Source organism: Penicillium argentinense, assembly GCF_028826775.1.
Source record: "Penicillium argentinense strain IBT 30761 chromosome Unknown utg000011l_segment0_segment0, whole genome shotgun sequence".
NCBI lineage: Eukaryota > Fungi > Ascomycota > Eurotiomycetes > Eurotiales > Aspergillaceae > Penicillium > Penicillium argentinense.
Window position 1 is genome coordinate 2,067,816 of NW_026622670.1, and position 18,919 is coordinate 2,086,734.

At 52.0% G+C, this 18,919-nt stretch overlaps 6 protein-coding genes across 6 annotated transcripts; 5 read left to right on the plus strand and 1 right to left on the minus strand.

The window, feature by feature from the left end:
• Positions 1 to 790: 790 nt before the first annotated feature.
• N7532_011792 (CCCH zinc finger and SMR domain protein) lies at positions 791 to 3,069 on the plus strand (the record flags this gene model as incomplete). Its single annotated transcript, XM_056624283.1, has 2 exons — positions 791 to 2,448; positions 2,511 to 3,069. 2 exons carry the CDS (start codon positions 791 to 793, stop codon positions 3,067 to 3,069), a joined length of 2,217 nt encoding a protein of 738 aa, XP_056469271.1.
• A 406-nt stretch (positions 3,070 to 3,475) lies between these two features.
• Positions 3,476 to 4,546, minus strand: N7532_011793 (HpcH/HpaI aldolase/citrate lyase family protein; the record flags this gene model as incomplete). Its single annotated transcript, XM_056624284.1, has 2 exons — positions 3,476 to 4,177; positions 4,238 to 4,546. 2 exons carry the CDS (start codon positions 4,544 to 4,546, stop codon positions 3,476 to 3,478), a joined length of 1,011 nt encoding a protein of 336 aa, XP_056469272.1.
• Positions 4,547 to 6,461: 1,915 nt separating this feature from the next.
• N7532_011794 (NAD(P)/FAD-dependent oxidoreductase) lies at positions 6,462 to 7,907 on the plus strand (the record flags this gene model as incomplete). Its single annotated transcript, XM_056624285.1, has 3 exons — positions 6,462 to 6,840; positions 6,896 to 7,684; positions 7,753 to 7,907. 3 exons carry the CDS (start codon positions 6,462 to 6,464, stop codon positions 7,905 to 7,907), a joined length of 1,323 nt encoding a protein of 440 aa, XP_056469273.1.
• Positions 7,908 to 9,011: 1,104 nt separating this feature from the next.
• Positions 9,012 to 9,796, plus strand: N7532_011795 (DUF846 domain-containing protein; the record flags this gene model as incomplete). Its single annotated transcript, XM_056624286.1, has 4 exons — positions 9,012 to 9,096; positions 9,159 to 9,171; positions 9,280 to 9,566; positions 9,648 to 9,796. The coding sequence occupies 4 exons, from the start codon at positions 9,012 to 9,014 to the stop codon at positions 9,794 to 9,796; spliced, it is 534 nt and encodes a 177-aa protein (XP_056469274.1).
• Positions 9,797 to 10,642: 846 nt separating this feature from the next.
• On the plus strand, positions 10,643 to 13,010 carry N7532_011796 (uncharacterized protein; the record flags this gene model as incomplete). The annotated part of the gene is made up of 14 exons (XM_056624287.1): positions 10,643 to 10,700; positions 10,768 to 10,843; positions 10,905 to 11,087; positions 11,149 to 11,217; positions 11,279 to 11,409; positions 11,473 to 11,603; positions 11,659 to 11,757; positions 11,817 to 12,024; positions 12,083 to 12,233; positions 12,293 to 12,369; positions 12,429 to 12,495; positions 12,562 to 12,635; positions 12,686 to 12,757; positions 12,817 to 13,010. The coding sequence occupies 14 exons, from the start codon at positions 10,643 to 10,645 to the stop codon at positions 13,008 to 13,010; spliced, it is 1,590 nt and encodes a 529-aa protein (XP_056469275.1).
• A 3,860-nt stretch (positions 13,011 to 16,870) lies between these two features.
• Positions 16,871 to 17,450, plus strand: N7532_011797 (uncharacterized protein; the record flags this gene model as incomplete). The annotated part of the gene is made up of 3 exons (XM_056624288.1): positions 16,871 to 16,944; positions 17,009 to 17,151; positions 17,206 to 17,450. 3 exons carry the CDS (start codon positions 16,871 to 16,873, stop codon positions 17,448 to 17,450), a joined length of 462 nt encoding a protein of 153 aa, XP_056469276.1.
• Positions 17,451 to 18,919: the final 1,469 nt, after the last annotated feature.

An 18,919-nucleotide genomic window follows, 5' to 3' on the forward strand; every position in this document is an offset into this window, starting at 1 on the left:
AACTATACGAATGTTTCCTCTTCTTCAAATATCAGATGGTGGATTGGTCGACGGGTGCTTATGGTGCTGCATGGCTGAGGATCACAGTACAACTTGAATGTACTAGGTACTCCTGCTAGTTGTCACTAATAGTCAGTGTGATCAACTGGCACTGGTATATGGTACCTATCCCGGTCGATCAGAGGTATTGCGCAAATCCATCAGGATCAGAATAAAGGCACCTTGGATTATATGTCTTTTCTTAACGTTTGCTGTGCTATTTTGCCTGCTTCTTTCTGACGATGATCGGTCGCCGCAACAATGATGGGCGAGCTGCTCCCAATGGCCGACTGCGTGGTGGAGCGAGGCCCATCTAGTTGTTCGACCCGATGTTGATCTCCTTTCTCCGCCTCCCCCTCTCTGTTTGCGCACCATCCTTTCGAGTCGGGTCCTCCTGGGTTTCTGTTCTGCAGTCGCGCGTCGATGAGTGCTGAGATGTAACCTCTGCTGCTCTGTTTGCGACGTCCTACCTCCCTGCGCCTCGATTCCCCCCTTCCCCCTTTATCGCCCGCGTCCGCAATCCTGGCTGGTCACTTATCAGAGCAACGAACATGGACCTGGAACTGTGACACCCGCCCAGATCTACAGAACCATTTGAACCCGATCCTATCCTTCTCGGTCGCGACATCATCGACCCTCCTAGTATTGCGTTCAAGCCTACCGTTGATTACCAGCCACCTCCTTCGCTCCGCCTCGGTGCGATCGTTTCAGCTTATCCCCCTTCCCGTCGCGCGACTCTGCACACGACAACATGGTCTCGGAAGAGCTCCTCGAAAAATGCCTGGAGATCCTTCAGGATCAGGCCCTGGATGAAGAAGAGCAGGTTGAAAAGGTCGAAGACTTCCTGCGCGCCAACACCTCGCTGTCAGGGTCACCGTTAGAGAACGCCGTGCTGGACATCCTCTGGCGGCATCGCAATCGTTCGCTGCCCGATTCATCACCTCCTCCGACTCGTCATACGGTGATACGACGCTCTTCCCCGGCGCCATGGCAGATGGCACGGTCGTCGACACCGCTATCGCCGCACTCGAATCTGGGGACCAGCCCCGGAAGTACCTCGTGGGTGCAGAGCTCGCGCGGGGCATTCTCCCGACCTCCGCTCTCCTCAACCGTCTCCCCGTTTACCTCTCCACGTCCATCGCCCCGCCTTGCGCTGGCGCAACCCATCCCACACTCGCCAAATCTGAACGCATATGAGTTCTCTGACCAAAGTCAAATATCCGATTACTATGGGGATTTCGGCAGCGACAGTAATGTTGAATGGCTGGTGGCCGACGATGCAAACAGCACCACCTCTTCGACGGGTGGCATGAGCTTTGCTGGGGCTTTGAGCGCTACTGCAGCTGAATTTGTCCCAGATATGAGCCCTCATGATATCCTGCGCACTGTCCTCGGTGACAGACGGTCAAATGAAGAAATCGAAGCAGCACTCGAAGCCCATAGTTACGATCTCGGTGCCACTATTGCGGCTCTCTCACAGGACCCAGAGACCGACTCGTTCGCCAAGCAAAGTGACGACGGCCGAGTTGTCGTGGGAAAATCTATGACAATGGAGCAAGTTCGTCCGATTACGCCGTCCGGCCACTCGCGCAGCCCCGTGGTGTGCAAGTATTGGCTTTCTACTGGACAATGCCTCCGTGCGGATTGCCGTTTCAGCCATGACTTAACTAGTCATGTGTGCAAGTATTGGGTGATGGGCAATTGCCTGGCTGGCGAGGGCTGCCCGTTTTCGCACGATCCATCGGCTCTCATCTCCAATCTCAGTGTCGCCAGTGGCAGTCGCCCAGCCTCACCAGCCACAGGCTCTCCCTTCCAGATGGACAATGGCTCGGATGCCTTCCCTCCACTACAGTCAGCGGCCGAAGACCAATGGACTGGTTCATATGGTGGCCGGTATCCAGTACATCTTTCCGGATTGCAAAATAAGAATATCCCTCCTGGGCTACATCCCGGCATGGGAAGACGAAACGGCAGCCTGAATAGCCTGGGCCGTCCAAACTCACGTCCAACGAGTCGCCATCAGAATCGCGAGCTGAACCCCACTGCTCCATCTGTCGACGACCCGGATGCCTTTCCAACTCTAGCCGCCGTCAGTGCTAAGAATGCTGGCAAGAAGAATCATAGTAAGCGAGGTGGCCACAATGGCCGTGATATGAGCAAAGAGAACATCCCCTCCTCGATGGCGGATGTTGTCCGCATGACTCCATCGCCTGCCCCCAGCAAAGGAAAGTCTGCCTCCAAGAACGCCAAGGACCCCAAGGGCCGCGAAAACAGCGCCGCTGCCCAGTCAATCCCACCTCCCCAGAATATTCCTTGGCTGGAAACTGGCGCTCGAGCCAATCAACAATACATCAAGTACCGCACTGAGGCGATCCGCCATGGAACTGTTAGGAACAAGTTCCTGCAAAGGTATATCCCCTGGTTAAGTGCAATTTGATTCAATTTTTTTTTTTTTCTAACAATCTGATCAGTGCCGCTCAGGCTTGGAACCGAAATGATGCTCGGGCTGCAAAGGCACTTTCGCTTCGAGGCCAGGCCGAAAATGATGCGATGCGTCGTTGCCACCGAGAAGCTGCGCGTCAGCTATATGAAGAGCGGAACCAGCATTTGAACCAGGCGGGCCTGGACGAATCCTCAGAGGAGCTCTATGTTGACCTGCACGGTCTACACCCGGAAGAGGCTATTGAATATCTCGAAAAGATACTCCTGAAGCACGCTCGCCAAGGGCTGCGGGTTGTCTACGCCATCACAGGCACTGGTCACCATTCCAAGAATGGAAAAGATAAAATCGGCAAGGCGGTCAAGGCGTGGCTCAACGAGTGGCGCTATCTGTTCCGCGACTTCAGCGTCCCCGGTGAACGTGGAGGCTACGTGGGTGGTATCTTAGGCATTGACCCGACCAGCTATGACAAGTCCCTGGCCAGGAGTATGGCGGAGGAGGAGTCAGCAACAGCGGATAATGGGAGCAATCTCACACTGGGAAAAATCCAATTGCTGAAGCGGGAGGATGTAGAAGCGCAGAGTCAATGATTTGGTGAGATATTTTGATTTCAGCCCTTGATGCTGCGGCATGATACCCATCCCTATGCATTTCAGAACTTGAGACTCTCCGCTATCTCATTGTTTGACCGTATTGCGAACCCAGCAGTGGCAATTCGCATTGAATCATATAAACCATACTGCTCTTGTTCACTATTCCCTGGTCATGGTGTTTCCTGACTTGCCGGATGGTCTGATAGAATAACCGGCGCTTCAACAAGCATAAGCTCGGGCCATCTGACTCTCATGTGAAGCATTTAGGCGTCAGTACAGAACAAAAACTCCAAAGTATTTCAACAAGGCATGAGACTCAACCATCACATTTGTAAATGTACAACAATATATTCCTAAAGTGTATCTGCCAAGCGTACCAGCACTAAGCTCTTTCTATATCTATCTACTCAGGCTCCTGGTGCTTCCACTGCTCCCGCAATGCCTTTACATCCACCCCAACAGCCTCGGCTTTCTTAACAATAGCCCTGGCCTTCTCCGCAACTGGCACATCAATCATCTTCCCATCAAGTGTCCACGCACCCCGGCCCGCAGCCGCGGCCTTCTCATCAGCAATCACACACCGAACAGCCCATGTCGTCTCTTCCTCCTGCGGACCAAAAATATCATTCGCAACCTTCACCTGCGTCGGATGGATGCACTGCTTGCCATTGAATCCCAACCGACGCCCATCAAGACATTCCTCCTGCAACGTTGCAGGCGGCGAGCCATCCGGACTCTCAGACTTGTACGCCGTACAAACGAGATCGATCGTCGAGGGGAGATTCGCTGCCCGCGCCGCGGTTGCGATTGCTGAGCGAGCGAAGAGGAATTCTGTCAGCGAGGGTGTCCGCGTGATACTCAGGTCGAGGGCGAAGTCCTCGGCTGCAAAGACGAGGCCTTGCAGCAGCGGAGACGCGGCGCAGATTTGGGTGAGGTTTGTGAGGGACTTGGCGGACTCAACGAGGGCGAGGAGAGAGATTGGGGGTCTGTTTGCAGACGCAGGTTGCTGGGCAAGGGTGTGTGTGACCACGTCTGTGACGAAGGTGAGGTCTGAGGCGGAGTTGACCTTGGGAATGACGATCGTGGTGAGGTTCGGGGATTGAAGCTGTCGAGTAGTTAGTACGGGAATTACGATGCTTCTGTACGTATTTCCCAGCTTGCTCACCACTTCAGTCAAATCGCCTAGTGCCAATCCACTGTCCACCGAGTTGATTCGCACAGCACGCTCGCGGATATTCGTTGGAGCGGGCTGGTCGATCGCTCTCCGCACCAGACCGCGGGCCTCTGCCTTCATGTGCGGAGTGACGCTATCCTCAAGGTCATAGGCAACGCAGTCTGCTGCCAGCGAGCGAGACTTGTCGAGAAAGCGCTGGGACGAGCCCGGGACTGCGTGAAGTGGAGGCTGGTGAGCTAGGGTTTCGCTGGCGACGCGGGCCTGGAATGCGGGGAAGACGCGATGCGCGGAGCTTACCATAGAGCAAGGAGCGCCGGAGGGTATTGCGGGCGGCCATTGTGTGTATCGGACAGCTTGCCCGATTGAATATATATGCTTGTGTGAGACTCTGCTGTGGCTCTGGTTGGCACGAGAGCGCGTTGGGTGCTGTGAGGAGAAGATCCACGCCAGCCGAGGGCTCCACGGGGTTCGAGCTCGGCAGTGATGTCAATGGGATTGATGGGAATTGTCACGCAATTCTGAAGTTTCCTTTTTTAATTGGATATTTCTAGAAAATACACAGACTAAATATGCAGGAAAGCTCCGATACATCTCATTTTTGTTCGGGTACTGGGGTTCTGCTGCCCTACGGTAGAGTAACTACAAGTCGGCTGTATGCTGAGCTCGTAGACCGGGTATAGCCTATTTGTTGTTTTCATCTTTTCCAGCAACTATACTACCACAATGTAACTTCTAGGATCTTGGATGCCTTTCAAACTGAGAATCACCTGAGACTTACAGAGCCGGAGAGGTAGTAGATATCGTGGTCGCGTAGATAGGGGGGTTCAGCTGCTGGGCAATACCTTGGACACACAGCGGTCTCATACTTCCGCCTCCTTCTCCCAACCTTCCTTCTTTGCTTCCCTCCCAATACCACTTCAAGCTACTGCCTTGGCTCCTTCTCGTCTCGCACCCACATCAGGCCCACACAAGCTGCATTGCAAACCAAAGCTGCATATAGGTGGCGGGCCGCGGATTACCCAACTTTTGAACCCTTCCTTCGGGGAGCCCCTTCGAGGCGACATCTTTCTTGCCATGTCTTGGGTTTGCAATTTCCTTATGGAGAAGAGCGCGACGATAATGGCCGGAGTGATGGCATTCAGCTACACACCTAGAGTTCTCGCTGGCAGGATCCAGACCAACAAGGACAGTTTACCTAGTGGGCTATATTCAGGGGCATTCTAGCTATGATATGCACGCGGCTCGCTGAGGTATTCTTTCCTAACGGCTGTCGATAGATGCTACAATTTCCTTAAGGCAGCATACGTCAAGCAGCGCTGAAACATCTCTGCTGTTTCTTCTCTCGACTTTCAACTTCGCCAACCATGCCAACGACAATCGAACATGATCGACGATGATCAGGGATGAATGATGCAAGGACTCGACTTGGCACATCATGAAAATCAAGCGCAGCCAATGCATCCAAAACATGCATTGCAAAAGAATGCGCACGGCACGGGGTTTAAACTACCCAAAGTGAGGGGCTAATCAAACTGATAGACTGGCGCCAGCCTCCCCGCGCTCATGATGTCAAAGAATCGGTAATGAGATATCCCATGGTACTTTGTCCTATGGGAACCGATTCTGGTGGTGCCGACATGCGGGGTTAATCTAAGGATCTGTGGCGGGCTGAGCTGGACAGACTATCGATCTTGTGTTACCCGGGATGCATAGATCTACAGAGCTCCACTCTTCAGAGCCTTCCTGCGCAGGCGAGACTCGGCATTATGACATTGGATGGAACAGACTTTACCGCGAATTGACAACATCAATCGCTGTTGAAAATACTCTTGTGAGCCTCAAAAATTCCCAGGGGCTCTCACATCTACAAGCACGCTAGAAAAGCCCGAAGGCCGGAGGTCTGGTGCCTCACATTGCCCAGAAATGCTCAGCTGCGCGCGATCCTGCACAGTGCGGTATATACTGGCGCCTCACATATACTAACACTGTCGTACAACATCGGTTTCCCCGCCAGAGTAGGGATTGTCGAAAACCAGGTGCATCAATGTGGAACGCGGCCTACGATGGCAGATTGTGCCACTTCAATGCATGAAGTTGTCGCAAGCAACTTGACGAAGGCTGAGAGCTCGTGTTTAAATACGATGCCAATTCCAAGCAAAACTCGAATCCATCATCGGCTCACAATCATCTTCTGTGATTTCGAGCTGCTGCCAAGATGGTGCAGTTCCGGGCTTCATTGTGGCGCTTCTGCCTTTTGTCTCTGCCTCTCGCCTCCGCATTGACCCTTCCTCAAAAGGTTCTGTCCGAAGGCGATGGCGTCTACGAACTCTCGAACGACGATCTTACGCTGAACGTGACGGAAGTCCAGTCCGGCGAGATTGCGCCGTTCACCTTCACCTCGTCCAACGCACGATCATGCGATAACTTCGACCCTGTTAACTTCGACTACGATGTCGCTATCATTGGCGGTGGCCCTGCTGGTCTGGCTGCTTCCATGTCCCTGGGCCGAGTTGCCCGTACCTCGCTCATGTATGACTCGGGCGAATACCGCAACGGCAAGACCCGATACATGCACGATGTGCTGGGCCAAGACGGTATTTCAACCCCCTATCGCGGTCACTGGGAGGAGATATCTCTAACTGGATCTAGGCAAGAGACCACTCGACTTTCGTATCGCTGTTCGGGGTCAGATCGATATGCACTACTCCGACTACTCCAAGCGTGCGACCAGCGGATTGAAGGTCACTGCCATCCAGCCTCTTACAAAGGGCTTCCGGATCTGGGATGAGAACGAGGGCAAGATCAACGTCCGAAAGGTCATCCTGGCCACGGGTATTACTGATATTATGCCCAAAATAACCGGATTTGACGAAGCTTTTGGACGAGGCCTCTTCTGGTGCCCCTGGTGCGATGGCTTTGATTACAAGGGCCGAGCGATGACGATCATCTCTAAGCCCGGTAATTTCCCCGGCGCCATTGCAAGTGCCTTAGCAATGAGCAAGTTGACGAGCAACATCAAAATCGTCGCTAGCGTTAACACTAAGCTCGATGACGCTGAGAGAGCAGCGACCGAGGCGAGATGGCCTGGATGGGAAAAGACTTTAAAGACCTACGGTATCGATGTCTACTACGGCGTTGTCTCCAAGATTGAGCGAACCGCCAAGGGTGGAGAGCCTTCTGATGACGAGTATAAAATTACCAAGAGCGGGAGCCCGTCCACATTTGTCACGAACGGAATCCTTTACAGCACAAGCACCAAGCAGACCTCGAGTCTGCACAAGCAGCTCCACTTGCAGATGGACGGAAGTTCGATCAAGGTCGCAGACAACATGGAGAGCAGTATGGGCGGCGTCTTTGCCGTTGGTGATGCCAAGGGCGGCAGCACCAACGCCTATCACGCCATGTGGAGTGCTAAGCGTGCGGTCGTCAACATCCACAGTGAGTTCTATCTTCCCATCTTCTCACCTTCCTATCGCGACATGACCCGCTGACATCAGTCAACTCAGGTGCCATCAACAAGGAGGATTATCTCGACAAGGTCCCCGCGACGATGGTTATGGCCGAGGGTGGCGACGAAGAATTCTACCAACGCCAGATCGACGAGCTCAACTGGCAGATGGACCAGGACATCCTGGAGATGGCAAAGATCTGGGGTGCTTAAACGTGGCACGATTGTCTTATTGGAAATGCAAATTTCAACTATGGAAAAGATGCTTTCAAGAAGAGAAAGCAGAATGGCCATCTTTTCTGGACCTTTTCCACGTCATTTTAGGTTTTTACAACACACCTCTCCTTACACATATGTCATAGCCAGTCTTTCGTTGAACCAAATGGTCATGACCTGTGCTATCGCTCGACTTTTTGGGACTTATTGGATTACACCCTTAAGAATCGAAATTATGGTTACTTTGGGAGAATTATCTGACCTCTGTGCAAAACTGATGGTCGATCCTTCGTAGTACCTGTTGCAGCATATTACACTTGTGAACCTTGGAACTACACATATATAGTACAACACCGTAGAGTATTAGAGTTATTATAGGCATACCCATGAGAGTACAGGGCTGTCTGGTGCTCCCAATTTGATACGGGTTAGTTGTGAACTCGAGACTGCACTAATGCATTGGGATAGGTGTTGCAGCGTGCTTGTTTTCCTCTATACATTGCAAAAGAGACCTTCCCTTGCAGGTAATAGTTTTCAGTCAAGATAAGTGTTATAGTCACCTCTGATTGCTTCTGCTGCGGTCAGTTCATTATGCTTTAGGTCACTTTTTGTACATTTTATTACACTAATACAGTGTAACAATAAGTTCGTTGGTTCATAAATCTTGTTCCACCAGTATATTTTCATAAGATTGCCTGGAATTGCAGCACTGATGCGCTTTTTAGTATAACCTGACTTGACGCTTTAGTTGAAGAGACAGATATTGAGCACACGAGTGATATCCCTAGAGCCTGACTGAGCACAATCGCGACCAATCAGTAGCTAAGGCTTGCTCCAATTTGTCCGAGCTGGCGTGCTTTGTAGTAATCCAGAATCGGTCATGATGCGTGTCCCCACCTTGCCCCATGAGGACCATTGGCAGCCAATCAGACAGTGCCACCCAACTATTCTGCCTCTCGACACCGCCAGCATTGTGCCGTGTTGTGAACACATCAGGGAGATTCTCCAACAACAGCTTGCAACGCATCCCGACCAGCAAGGCCCCAGTCAATTACCAGTGCTTTCGGAAGCCTCGGAGCCACCGGGTCGCTGTTGTCCAACATGGATCAAGGCCAGCAAGGAGACCTGAACTGGCGCCTCAGTGCCCACCCTATCACGCTACTTGTCTTCTTGAGCATTCGAATTGGTGTGTGCTCCTATCCTACTTTGAACCTGTTGAATGTTACGCTAATTGATTTGTGTCTACAGGTGCCCTTATGATGTACCTCTTTGGTTTGCTATTCATTAAAGACTTGTATAGTACCCCGGCCGTTAGCGTCGTCGGCCGCCGATAACCACGAGACAACACCCCGCTGACAAGCTTCTCTAGCATCCTCGTCTTCATTCTGACGCTTCTCCTCCTCTCTGCCGACTTTTACTATCTGAAAAATATCGCTGGACGCCGGTTGGTCGGCTTGCGCTGGTGGAACGAGGTCAACACGACCACTGGTGATTCGCATTGGGTATTCGAGTCGTCTGACCCCAACCTCCGCACAATCACGGCCACAGACAAGCGATTCTTCTGGCTGAGTCTATATGTGACACCTGTTCTGTGGGTTGCATTGGCCATCCTGGCCATTGTGAGATTTGTTGGTGTGATTTGGTTGAGCTTGATTGGTCAGTGCCCTTTGTTCCCAGAGACCTCACAAGAAGTCGCCGAGTGAAGCCTTGAATACTGACACACCCTAATTGATATAGTGATTGCACTTATCCTTACCATCACAAACACTGTGGCGTTCTCCCGGTGTGACAAGTTCAGCCAAGCTTCAACTTTTGCCAATCGAGCCTTGGGCGGTGGCATTGTGAACAACCTTGCGGGTGGCCTGCTGGGCAGGGTTTTCCGGTGATAGGGAATTGTTTCTCAATGATTAGGTACAGTATAGCGCTCACACCACGATACTGTACTGTCACGGCAACAATCATACCTTCATGCCAGAAATTTTATCTGCTAAATGTTGAAAGTGTTTTTATAGGATAGCAATACATTTAAATTGACATTAAGAATCCATGAAGTCTCTGGCTGTAATCTGTCATGGTCAAACGAGCTTGTGACACCGCCATCTATGTATCTATGCCACTCCGCCGATGAGTATATGGTGGTATCCTGACCTGGGAACAGGGCCTTGGGTCCTCCACTACATGACAGCCTTCCCCAGGCCACATTGCGGACACTGAGGTGGATGCCTCCGTTCCATCTGGGAGGCCTCTTCATTGCGGCCTGGCCGTCTGGTGGTCCGGAACCTTCTATCAGTGGGAGGACGCCGCAACCCGCGCACCTTCCTGCGTTGCCTCTGCTCGCAGAACAGACCACCCTATTTAATCTACCTCTCAATCTCTTCCCCCTCTTTTCTCTTCCTTCTCTCCTCTGCCACCTTTTCTTCTTTACCCTTGACTCCGTACATCACCTTCATCTACAAACACTCTCACGGTAAGTACACTTGAACATTCCTGTCTGCCTCGACAGCTGTACCCACTGTGTCGATGGTAGAGGATGCGTTTCGCCCAAGTTGAGACGCGCTCCTCTGACCTTCGATTCCCACTTTCCTCGCCCCCTCCTTCTGTCTTTTACATTGCGGCTTACTGGCTAGAAGACGACTCTGAGATTTTCTGGCGCGACAAAACGTACTGACTTCTTTTTTAGTCAACAAGCTTTGTCTCGAGCCCTCCAGAGAGGGGGCTTGCTTTGTTTCACGATGTCTTCCTGGAAAACGAATCCAGAGGACGCAGGGGATGATCGCTGGCCTTCTCCGAGTGCGTCTGATGGATAGCCCCTCGTTCTGTTGCAAACCCTGAACGTGATGGAACTAACTGTATTCAGACGGCCCCGGCGATGAATACGAGGTGAAGACTATCCATGGGAAGTTTACCGGAGGAGGCGATGTGGCTTGCCGCATGTACGTTATCCATCTACCGATGTCCTTTCAGTGAGCGTGCCTTTGACTGATGAGAAAATAGCTGCGGCCAACTCGACCATTTCGCTCGTAACTGCCCCAATGCTGACAGCGGCCCCGGTTCTTATGGCGGTCACGGCTCTTACGGCAGCCACGATAGCTACGGCAGACACGACACCTACTGCGGACACGATACTTACGGCGGCCTCGGTGCCGAGGGCACTTGCTACAACTGTGGTGAAGAAGGGTAAGTTCTTCGAGCATGGAGATCTTCAGTTTGAGCTACATGCTGACACTGCTTATGACAGCCACAACAAGGCCGATTGTCCCCAGCCGCGCAAGTTGGTCGGGGCCTGCTTCAACTGCGGTGAAGAAGGGTATATCTTATTTCACGAAAATATCTACCTCTGTCATCAAGAATACTAATTCGAGAGCCAGACACAACAAGTCGGACTGCCCCCACCCTCGTGTGTTCAAGGGAACCTGCCGGATGTGCGGACAGGAGGGTCATCCTGCTGCCTCATGCCCCGAGAAACCCGTGGACATCTGCAGAAACTGCGGCGGCGAAGGTAAACCTAGACCCTCATCGAACTTCCACAGAAGTGATCGAGTCATACTGACATATTTGACAGGTCACCTCTCCAAGGACTGCAAGGAAAACCGCAAATTCAACCTGAACAACGTCCCCGACAAGCTTCCCGGGGAAGCATGGGCTATGATGAAGGCTGCAAGTGACGCACGAGACATGACGGATTTCCGCGACGTATGATACACCAGGAAACAAAGTACACGAGCTTGTGCTAATATGAACTCAACAGGCTTTTCAAGTGTACTCCAAGGCCTGCCCGGACGAGACCTTTGCGACCATTGCACAGAAAATGCAGGCCGAGAATTTCAACATCTACATTATTGGACTCGTGAGTCACAGAGATCTTTTGTACCAGCATACCGAGCTAACATCTGTTCGCAATTATAGGAGAAACCCTCCGAGGACGTCATCAGCCTGATCGATCTCCAGGGCCAACTGGGTCGCGAGTACGTGGTTGGATTTTACTACAGCCCCAAGGCCCACCGATTCAATCTCAGAGACCGCTGGCCAGCTACTCCTGAAGAGAATCTTGAACGCCTGCAGAACGCTGGATTCCCCTATGACCGTGGCGTTCCCAAGTGCCGAAACTGTGGAGGTAAGTTCAACGCCAATATATCTATCGTTCGATATTGAAGATGCTGACCACGACACAGAAATGGGCCACACCGCACGCGGCTGCAAATCTGAGCGGATCCCGACTGCCGACCGAGCTGAGATCAAATGCAGCAACTGCGACGAGGTCGGACATCGCATGCGAGACTGCACGATGCCTCGCAAGAATAAGTTCGCGTGCCGCAACTGCGGGTATGTCGTCTTTGGATTCCCTGGCCACATTATACATGGTAAATGCTAACTTCTTGCAGTTCTGAAGATCACCAGGCCAGGGATTGCACTGAGCCCCGTTCTGCTGCCGATGTTGAGTGCCGACGCTGCGGTGAACGTAAGAAGACCACCTGAAAGACCCCAATATAATAGACCGTGTTTGCTAACGGCTTATAGAAGGTCATTTTGCCAAGGACTGCCCTAACGAGTCTCAGCGGGAGCCTCGTACCTGCCGTAACTGCGGGTAAGTGTCTGAAAACGGAGGAAGGACATATGTGAATATGAGAAACCAGGCTAACAGATTGTACAGCTCTACTGATCACCTCGCTCGGGACTGCGACCAGCCCCGAGTCATGAAGTGCCGCAACTGTGACGAATGCAAGTGTACTCGAGTTGACAAGTTGTAGATGATTCTTGACTAACGTTCTTCATAGTGGGCCACTCTGCCCGTGAGTGTCCTGAGCCAAAGGACTGGTCCCGTGTGAAGTGCAACCGATGTGGCGAAAGTAAGTGGCCGATGCTCTTCTGATCCAAGTGATTAAGAATTTCAGCTAACTATTTCTAGTGGGTCATACTGTTACTCGATGCCCCCAACCTGAAGACTACCAGGTCCCTGGCAGCCCCGTCAGTGTCGGCTCCAATCCTGACACTCGTGGCTATGAGGGAGGCAGTTCCTGGAACGACGCAAAGGTTGACGAGATGAGCGGCCGTTTGGAAGATGCTCGTCTGGACGACGACCACCCCGGTGTGGAGTGGTAAAGCCAATTCAATTGCCAGGGTAAGATGACCTTGGTTTGATGGGAGGGCCTTGATCTGGTGTAGGGAAGGGTATTTTGTCGTTCTTGAACCCGTGCTTACAGTACCAGTCTGATTTGCCTGTTTTGATACGCTTCTCAGCAGTGTCTTATGGGTGAGTCGAGGCAGTGGCACATTTAGCAAGGAATCGATCGATGAGTTTCTCTTTGTCGAGCGGATTGGCTATCCTGTGAGCCGAGGCCCACGGAGCTGGAATTTTTTGCTACTTTTTTCATGGCAACCATCTGTGACCATCGGTGCAATCTTGATATCTTTTTACTTTCATTGATGGCATCCACTTTGCGACCATCGGTTCAATCTTGCGAGGACGTTTTTTATCTTTACCAAATGACCAGCTGAGTTCCTCCGCAAAAATTGTCGATTCATCTAGTAGAGAAATCCTTGGTAAATAGGCGTGATCGCTTTGATAACCATTCTAGACCCTAGCCACAAGCTAAGACTAAACATCCCTGTAGAACTCCACCAACTTTTGATTCTGATTTTTTCGATTCTTCTTTGGCTGGTGGTTGCACTAGCCAATCGACCCGGTGCTTAGAGGCACGGTGAGGGTCGGTGAAGCAGCACAGACTGCGGTTGCATTGCTACGTGCTCGAGAGCTCGGCGATGACGGCATGACTGCAGTTGAACCATCCGGCAAACCGTACTCCCACCACCACAGAATTCAACCCGGGGACACCGTGATCCCGAATAACCAGCCCTTCGACTCGGTATCCCTAGGTTAGGTTTCGATAATCGGTCTCGGGTTCGCCGATGGAAGAGAATGCCGCATCGCACCTCGACTTTCAGAGCTCCGATCCCGCCATAGCCGAAGTTCACGCCATTTTTAATGGCCACTGACGACGACAATGAAGACATCAAAAATGAATCCGGTTATTTCATTGCACAGCAAAAAGCGAAATGTTCCGTTTAGCTCCGGGTCGAGAGAGGTTGTCAGTACTCTGGTCGAGATAGAGGAACGGTTGGATTGAACTGGCAGGGATGGAACTGGCATGATGCTGGCATCTAGCCTTATCTGCCAGATTTTCTCTGTTTTTCCTGGAACATGTATTACATGTTTTGTGTATTGTGGTATCGTGGACGAATGCGGTCTCTCGAGCCCTACCAGGCGATGTTTCCTGCTTTCCTGTTCGTACCTGGACTGCCATTTCGATCGCGCTAGTGTTAATTGGGATAGCGATTGCGAACATAGACAACAAGTCGAAAAATAACTGAAATTGCAGCAGTAGGGAGATGTCTTTTCCGTGCAGTTGAAAGGCTCCCATCGCACCAGATTTTAAGGTCTATACGATAACACCGATGATGATTAAATCAATTTCGCTCTCTATTCAGATATTATTTGATCTACTCAAGAATCCCATTTATGTCGCGGGTTTAAGCTTTGCCCAGATGACTTTGTGGCGTCGACCAGGATTCGTGCCGGAACCCTAACTTTGCAGGGATCTATGGAGACAGGAACGAGAGGCACGCGCGAACACCTGCGCCCAACCACCCGACGTTGGCCTCTCAAGGGATTTGTGTCCGATGCCTGCTGCTACTGGGTTAATGAAAGCGGCGGCCTATTAGATAGAGGGGTCTGCTACCTGGGACTACAATTGTACAATCCCGTCATCCAACATCGATTTACTGCCGCGATTGATTCTGTAAAAGATTCAGTTGGTGAGACTTGTTTGGTCAAATTGATCCAAAAAAACAAATTTGTTGGTTTGAAAAAAGCTTTTCAAGGGAATCATGAAATGAGCTCTGCGCTTTCTCCAGTTTAATGTTGCGACCCTGGTGTCGCTATCTGATCATGATGTCAATGGCACTGTTCGGAGAAGGACCGGTGAATCGCGTGTACGACGAATCGCCGAGGCGGCCGCGAGTGTGCCGAGGACGGAATCAGCTGGTTGATCAAATCCAGCCCTGGTGATCCCGAAGAGATTGCTAGTCAGACTACTGTAGCCGGGCTCCACCAGAGCGAAACGGGCTCTCCCAAACGGGTAGGCATTGGCGCGGTTAATACACGCTGAGAATGTGAGCTCGAGGCTGGTTTCTTTTTTCGTTCACTGGCTGTCGCTGCTGTCAATCGAGTGGAGGGTGTCACTTTTCCAATCGATCGGTTGTCGGGAATTTCTGATTGTTCTGGATTGTGTTTTTTTCAGGCGGCCATTATTGGCGGTGGCCGCATTGAAAGCGTACACGGCGGCGGCTTGTCCGAAACGGGGAAGCCGCACTTCGACCCCATGATTCGGCCCCAACCGAGCTGGGGTAGATGGCTTGCTCATATCCTAGCAAGGTGATTATTCTTTTGCAACTGGGGAAATCAATGAGAAATTGACGGGAATAACGGTCTCCGAGGTCTCTTGATCTCAAAAACCAATCACGCTCAAAGCCAAACGGACAAATTGTGAGGTTTTCTCCACGAAGTTCCTGTCCCTGGCGATGATGTCATGTCTGCTACCATCCTGCCGATCGCACCAGCAGCGTTTCCAATTTTTCCCATTTTTCCTTCGGGGGTAGTCCATTCGGTGCCTAACTGCCCCAGTGAAGAAAGTCCTCCCCGCTACTATAGCTACTACTTCGTAGGTGGCCATATCGATGGTGCCTATGGTCATTGTCGGAGCCGGCAATGGGTCGTGTCCCAATGAATACTTCTAGCCGGGCCGATTCCGTTTCTCTTAGCAAATTGGTCGGAGCAGATCAGATCCCGAACAGGACCGGGACAGACACACAGCCAAGCCCCGGACAAAGCCCTGGCGCACCGAACCTCGGGGATTCACGGCACGGCCTGCAACCTTGGGGCGTAGAAGCCGACGCTGTGGTTTGTCGCCCGGGTTGATCCCTGAACATGTCCCTGCTCGGCGCCGACTTGGCACGGCAGACCGAATATTGCTCGATGAGGGCTTGTGAACGCCCTGTGGAATATTGAGATGTAGAAGGAATACTACTAGTAGTACGCAGAGGTGAAGTCTCTGAGTCGACCGGTCGACGTCCGCCTCAGGGACCTCCACAAGTCCCGGAGAAAAAAAAATTGGGGAGGAATCCGGGGAGGGTCCATCGGACCACCACGCACCAACTGCAGCACTCGCACTCGCAGTCCACTTTTTCCCGCCAGCACCACCACGCGAGCCACGAGGGCGCCCTGCATCATTGATGTGGTCATACACTCGCCGGCCTTCTGAAAGCAGCTGCTTCCGACTGCAGTGTACGGTAACTGATCCGTACGGCCCGGCAGTGATACTGGGCGGTTACCGAAGTCGAGCGAGCAACCTCTCGCACCCGCCGACCTCCCCGGTGGAACCTGTGCCGAAAAAGGTCAATGAGAGATGCCGATGATTGTCTCTAATTCGACGCTGTACCTGAAGCGGAGCCAGGCGTCCTGCTGTGTGGAGGGGAAAGGGGAGAAGTGGAGAGGCACTCTCGTCCCAAGTTGTCCCCCGATCCGGCGACTGTGTATCGCGCTGCCAATGTGACCTTGCCTGTTCCAACTCTTTTGGGCTTGGTTTCGTTTTCGATCCTGTCGACTCTCCTCAGGACCTTGAATCATGCCAGTAGTGGATCCTTTCCCCCTCGGTGACGATGCGCACTGCGTCCGTTCCCGCGGAGGTTCATAAACCCCAGCTGCTTCCCCGGACCCTTTTGGATCTATTTCCCTCCTGTTCAGCCACCACCTCTTCCCCATTCTATTTCCGTCCACAGGCTTGGACGTTTTGTTGGACTGCTCGAACTGCCCCCGTTGGTAGGATTTGTTTGGCACATTGACTGTAATACAGCCTGTCCTTACTCTCTCTCGTAACTGTGCGGATCAATTGAGACCCGTCACCATGAAACCTTACTTTGGGCTTCGGGGTACGTCCCTGAATATCATGATCAGTATCATCGCTGGTCTTGATTTCTTGTATGTTCATTTTCTCTATGCTTCACACAAAGTGTTTTCGCCTCGCTGACTTCCTTTCTCTCAGGCTTTTCGGTTATGATCAAGGAGTCATGGGAGGACTTTTGACCTTGAACTCCTTTGTTGCCACTTTCCCGCAAATCGACACTACAAAGGCTGGAGAAATGGGTCTCTCTGCCGCTGAGAGAAGCACTCGCTCCACCGTGCAGGGTACGTAGACAAGTCTGTCCTGATTTGCGCGTGTCAATTGACTGACAAAGGCAGGTATCACGACCGCTTCTTACAACCTGGGTTGTTTCTGCGGTGCTATCTTCTGTATCTGGATTGGTAACTACCTTGGTCGCCGCAAGACTATTTTCTTTGGCTCGATTATCATGGTTGTCGGTGCTTCGCTGCAGGCATGCGCCTACTCTCTCCCTCACTTGATTGTTGGCCGTATCGTGACCGGCATTGGTAACGGCATGAACACTTCTACCGTCCGTAAGTTGGATTCTGTTCCTATTAAATAAAGTTTAGACATCCATTTGCTAACCTTTCCTTACAGCCACTTGGCAGTCGGAGTGCAGCAAGTCGCACCACCGTGGCAAGCTGGTCATGCTGGAAGGTGCCTTGATTGCTGGTGGTATCACCATCAGTTACTGGATTGACCTCGGGTTCTCTTTCCTCGATCCTAGCTCCGTTGCTTGGCGTTTCCCCATTGCCTTCCAGAATGTGTTCGCACTTATCATCCTCTTTTGTGTGATGCCCTTGCCCGAGTCTCCACGCTGGTTGGTCCTCAAGGGCCGCGAAGAGGAGGCAATTGAAGTTTTGGGGGCTATCCTGGATCTTCCCGAGGACGATGCCTACGTCCACTCTGAATTTGCCGCCATCAAGGATGCCGTACTGGCCGCCTCCAGCGTCAGCTTCCGCGACTTGTTGACCATGGATGAGAACCGTCACTTCCACCGTGTTGTCCTGGCCTACGTCAACCAGATGTTCCAGCAGATTTCTGGAATCAATCTGATCACTTACTATGCGGCCACCATCTACGAGAAGTCGATTGGTATGGATGGTCTGATGTCCCGCATCCTGGCTGCTTGCAACGGAACCGAGTACTTCCTTGCTTCGCTGATTCCTATCTTCATCATTGAGAAGGTTGGCCGTCGAACTCTGATGCTGGTCGGTGCCGCTGGCATGTCGGTCTCCATGGCAATCCTTGCCATCACCACCAGCTTCGTCAACAACTCCAAGGCTGGTATTGCCGCCGCAGTGTTCCTGTTTGTATTTAATACCTTCTTCGCCTGGGGCTGGCTGGGTATGACCTGGCTCTACCCTGCTGAAATTGTCCCTCTGCGCATTCGTGCCCCCGCAAACGCCCTGGCGACTTCAAGCAACTGGATCTTCAACTTCCTGGTCGTCATGATTACTCCCGTCGCCTTCGACTCCATCGGATACAAGACCTACATTATCTTCGCGGTCATAAACGCCGTCATCTTCCCAATTGTCTATTTCTTCTACCCCGAGACTGCCTACCGCTCCTTGGAGGAGATGGACACCATCTTCCACAAGACCAATAGCGTTTTCAGCCTGGTCTCTGTTGCTCGCAACGAGCCCCATCGCTATGGCAAGCATGGCGAGCTCCTTGTCAACTACCAGGATACCGAGGAGCACCTCCGCCGTGCCAGCTATGTCTCCGAGAAGCCGAAGAAGACCGCGGTCACCCCCAGTGCCCTGGAAGGTGGCAAGGGTGCTCACGTCGAGAACAAGGCCGACCGGACTTCCTCCGAAAGCAGCTAAGCTTCTCTGCTTAGAAACTTGCTGCATTCCATGATTTTACAACAAAAAGAAACAATCACCCAAACAACATTTTACGGTAAATGCTTTGCCGATATGAGTGGCTCTACGAAATCTATATTACGGATCTATTTTTGTTCCTAATTCTGCTGGCCCGGAACCTACTTGATCTTTCCTTGATAGCCTTTCCAAGTTTGCCTCTGCA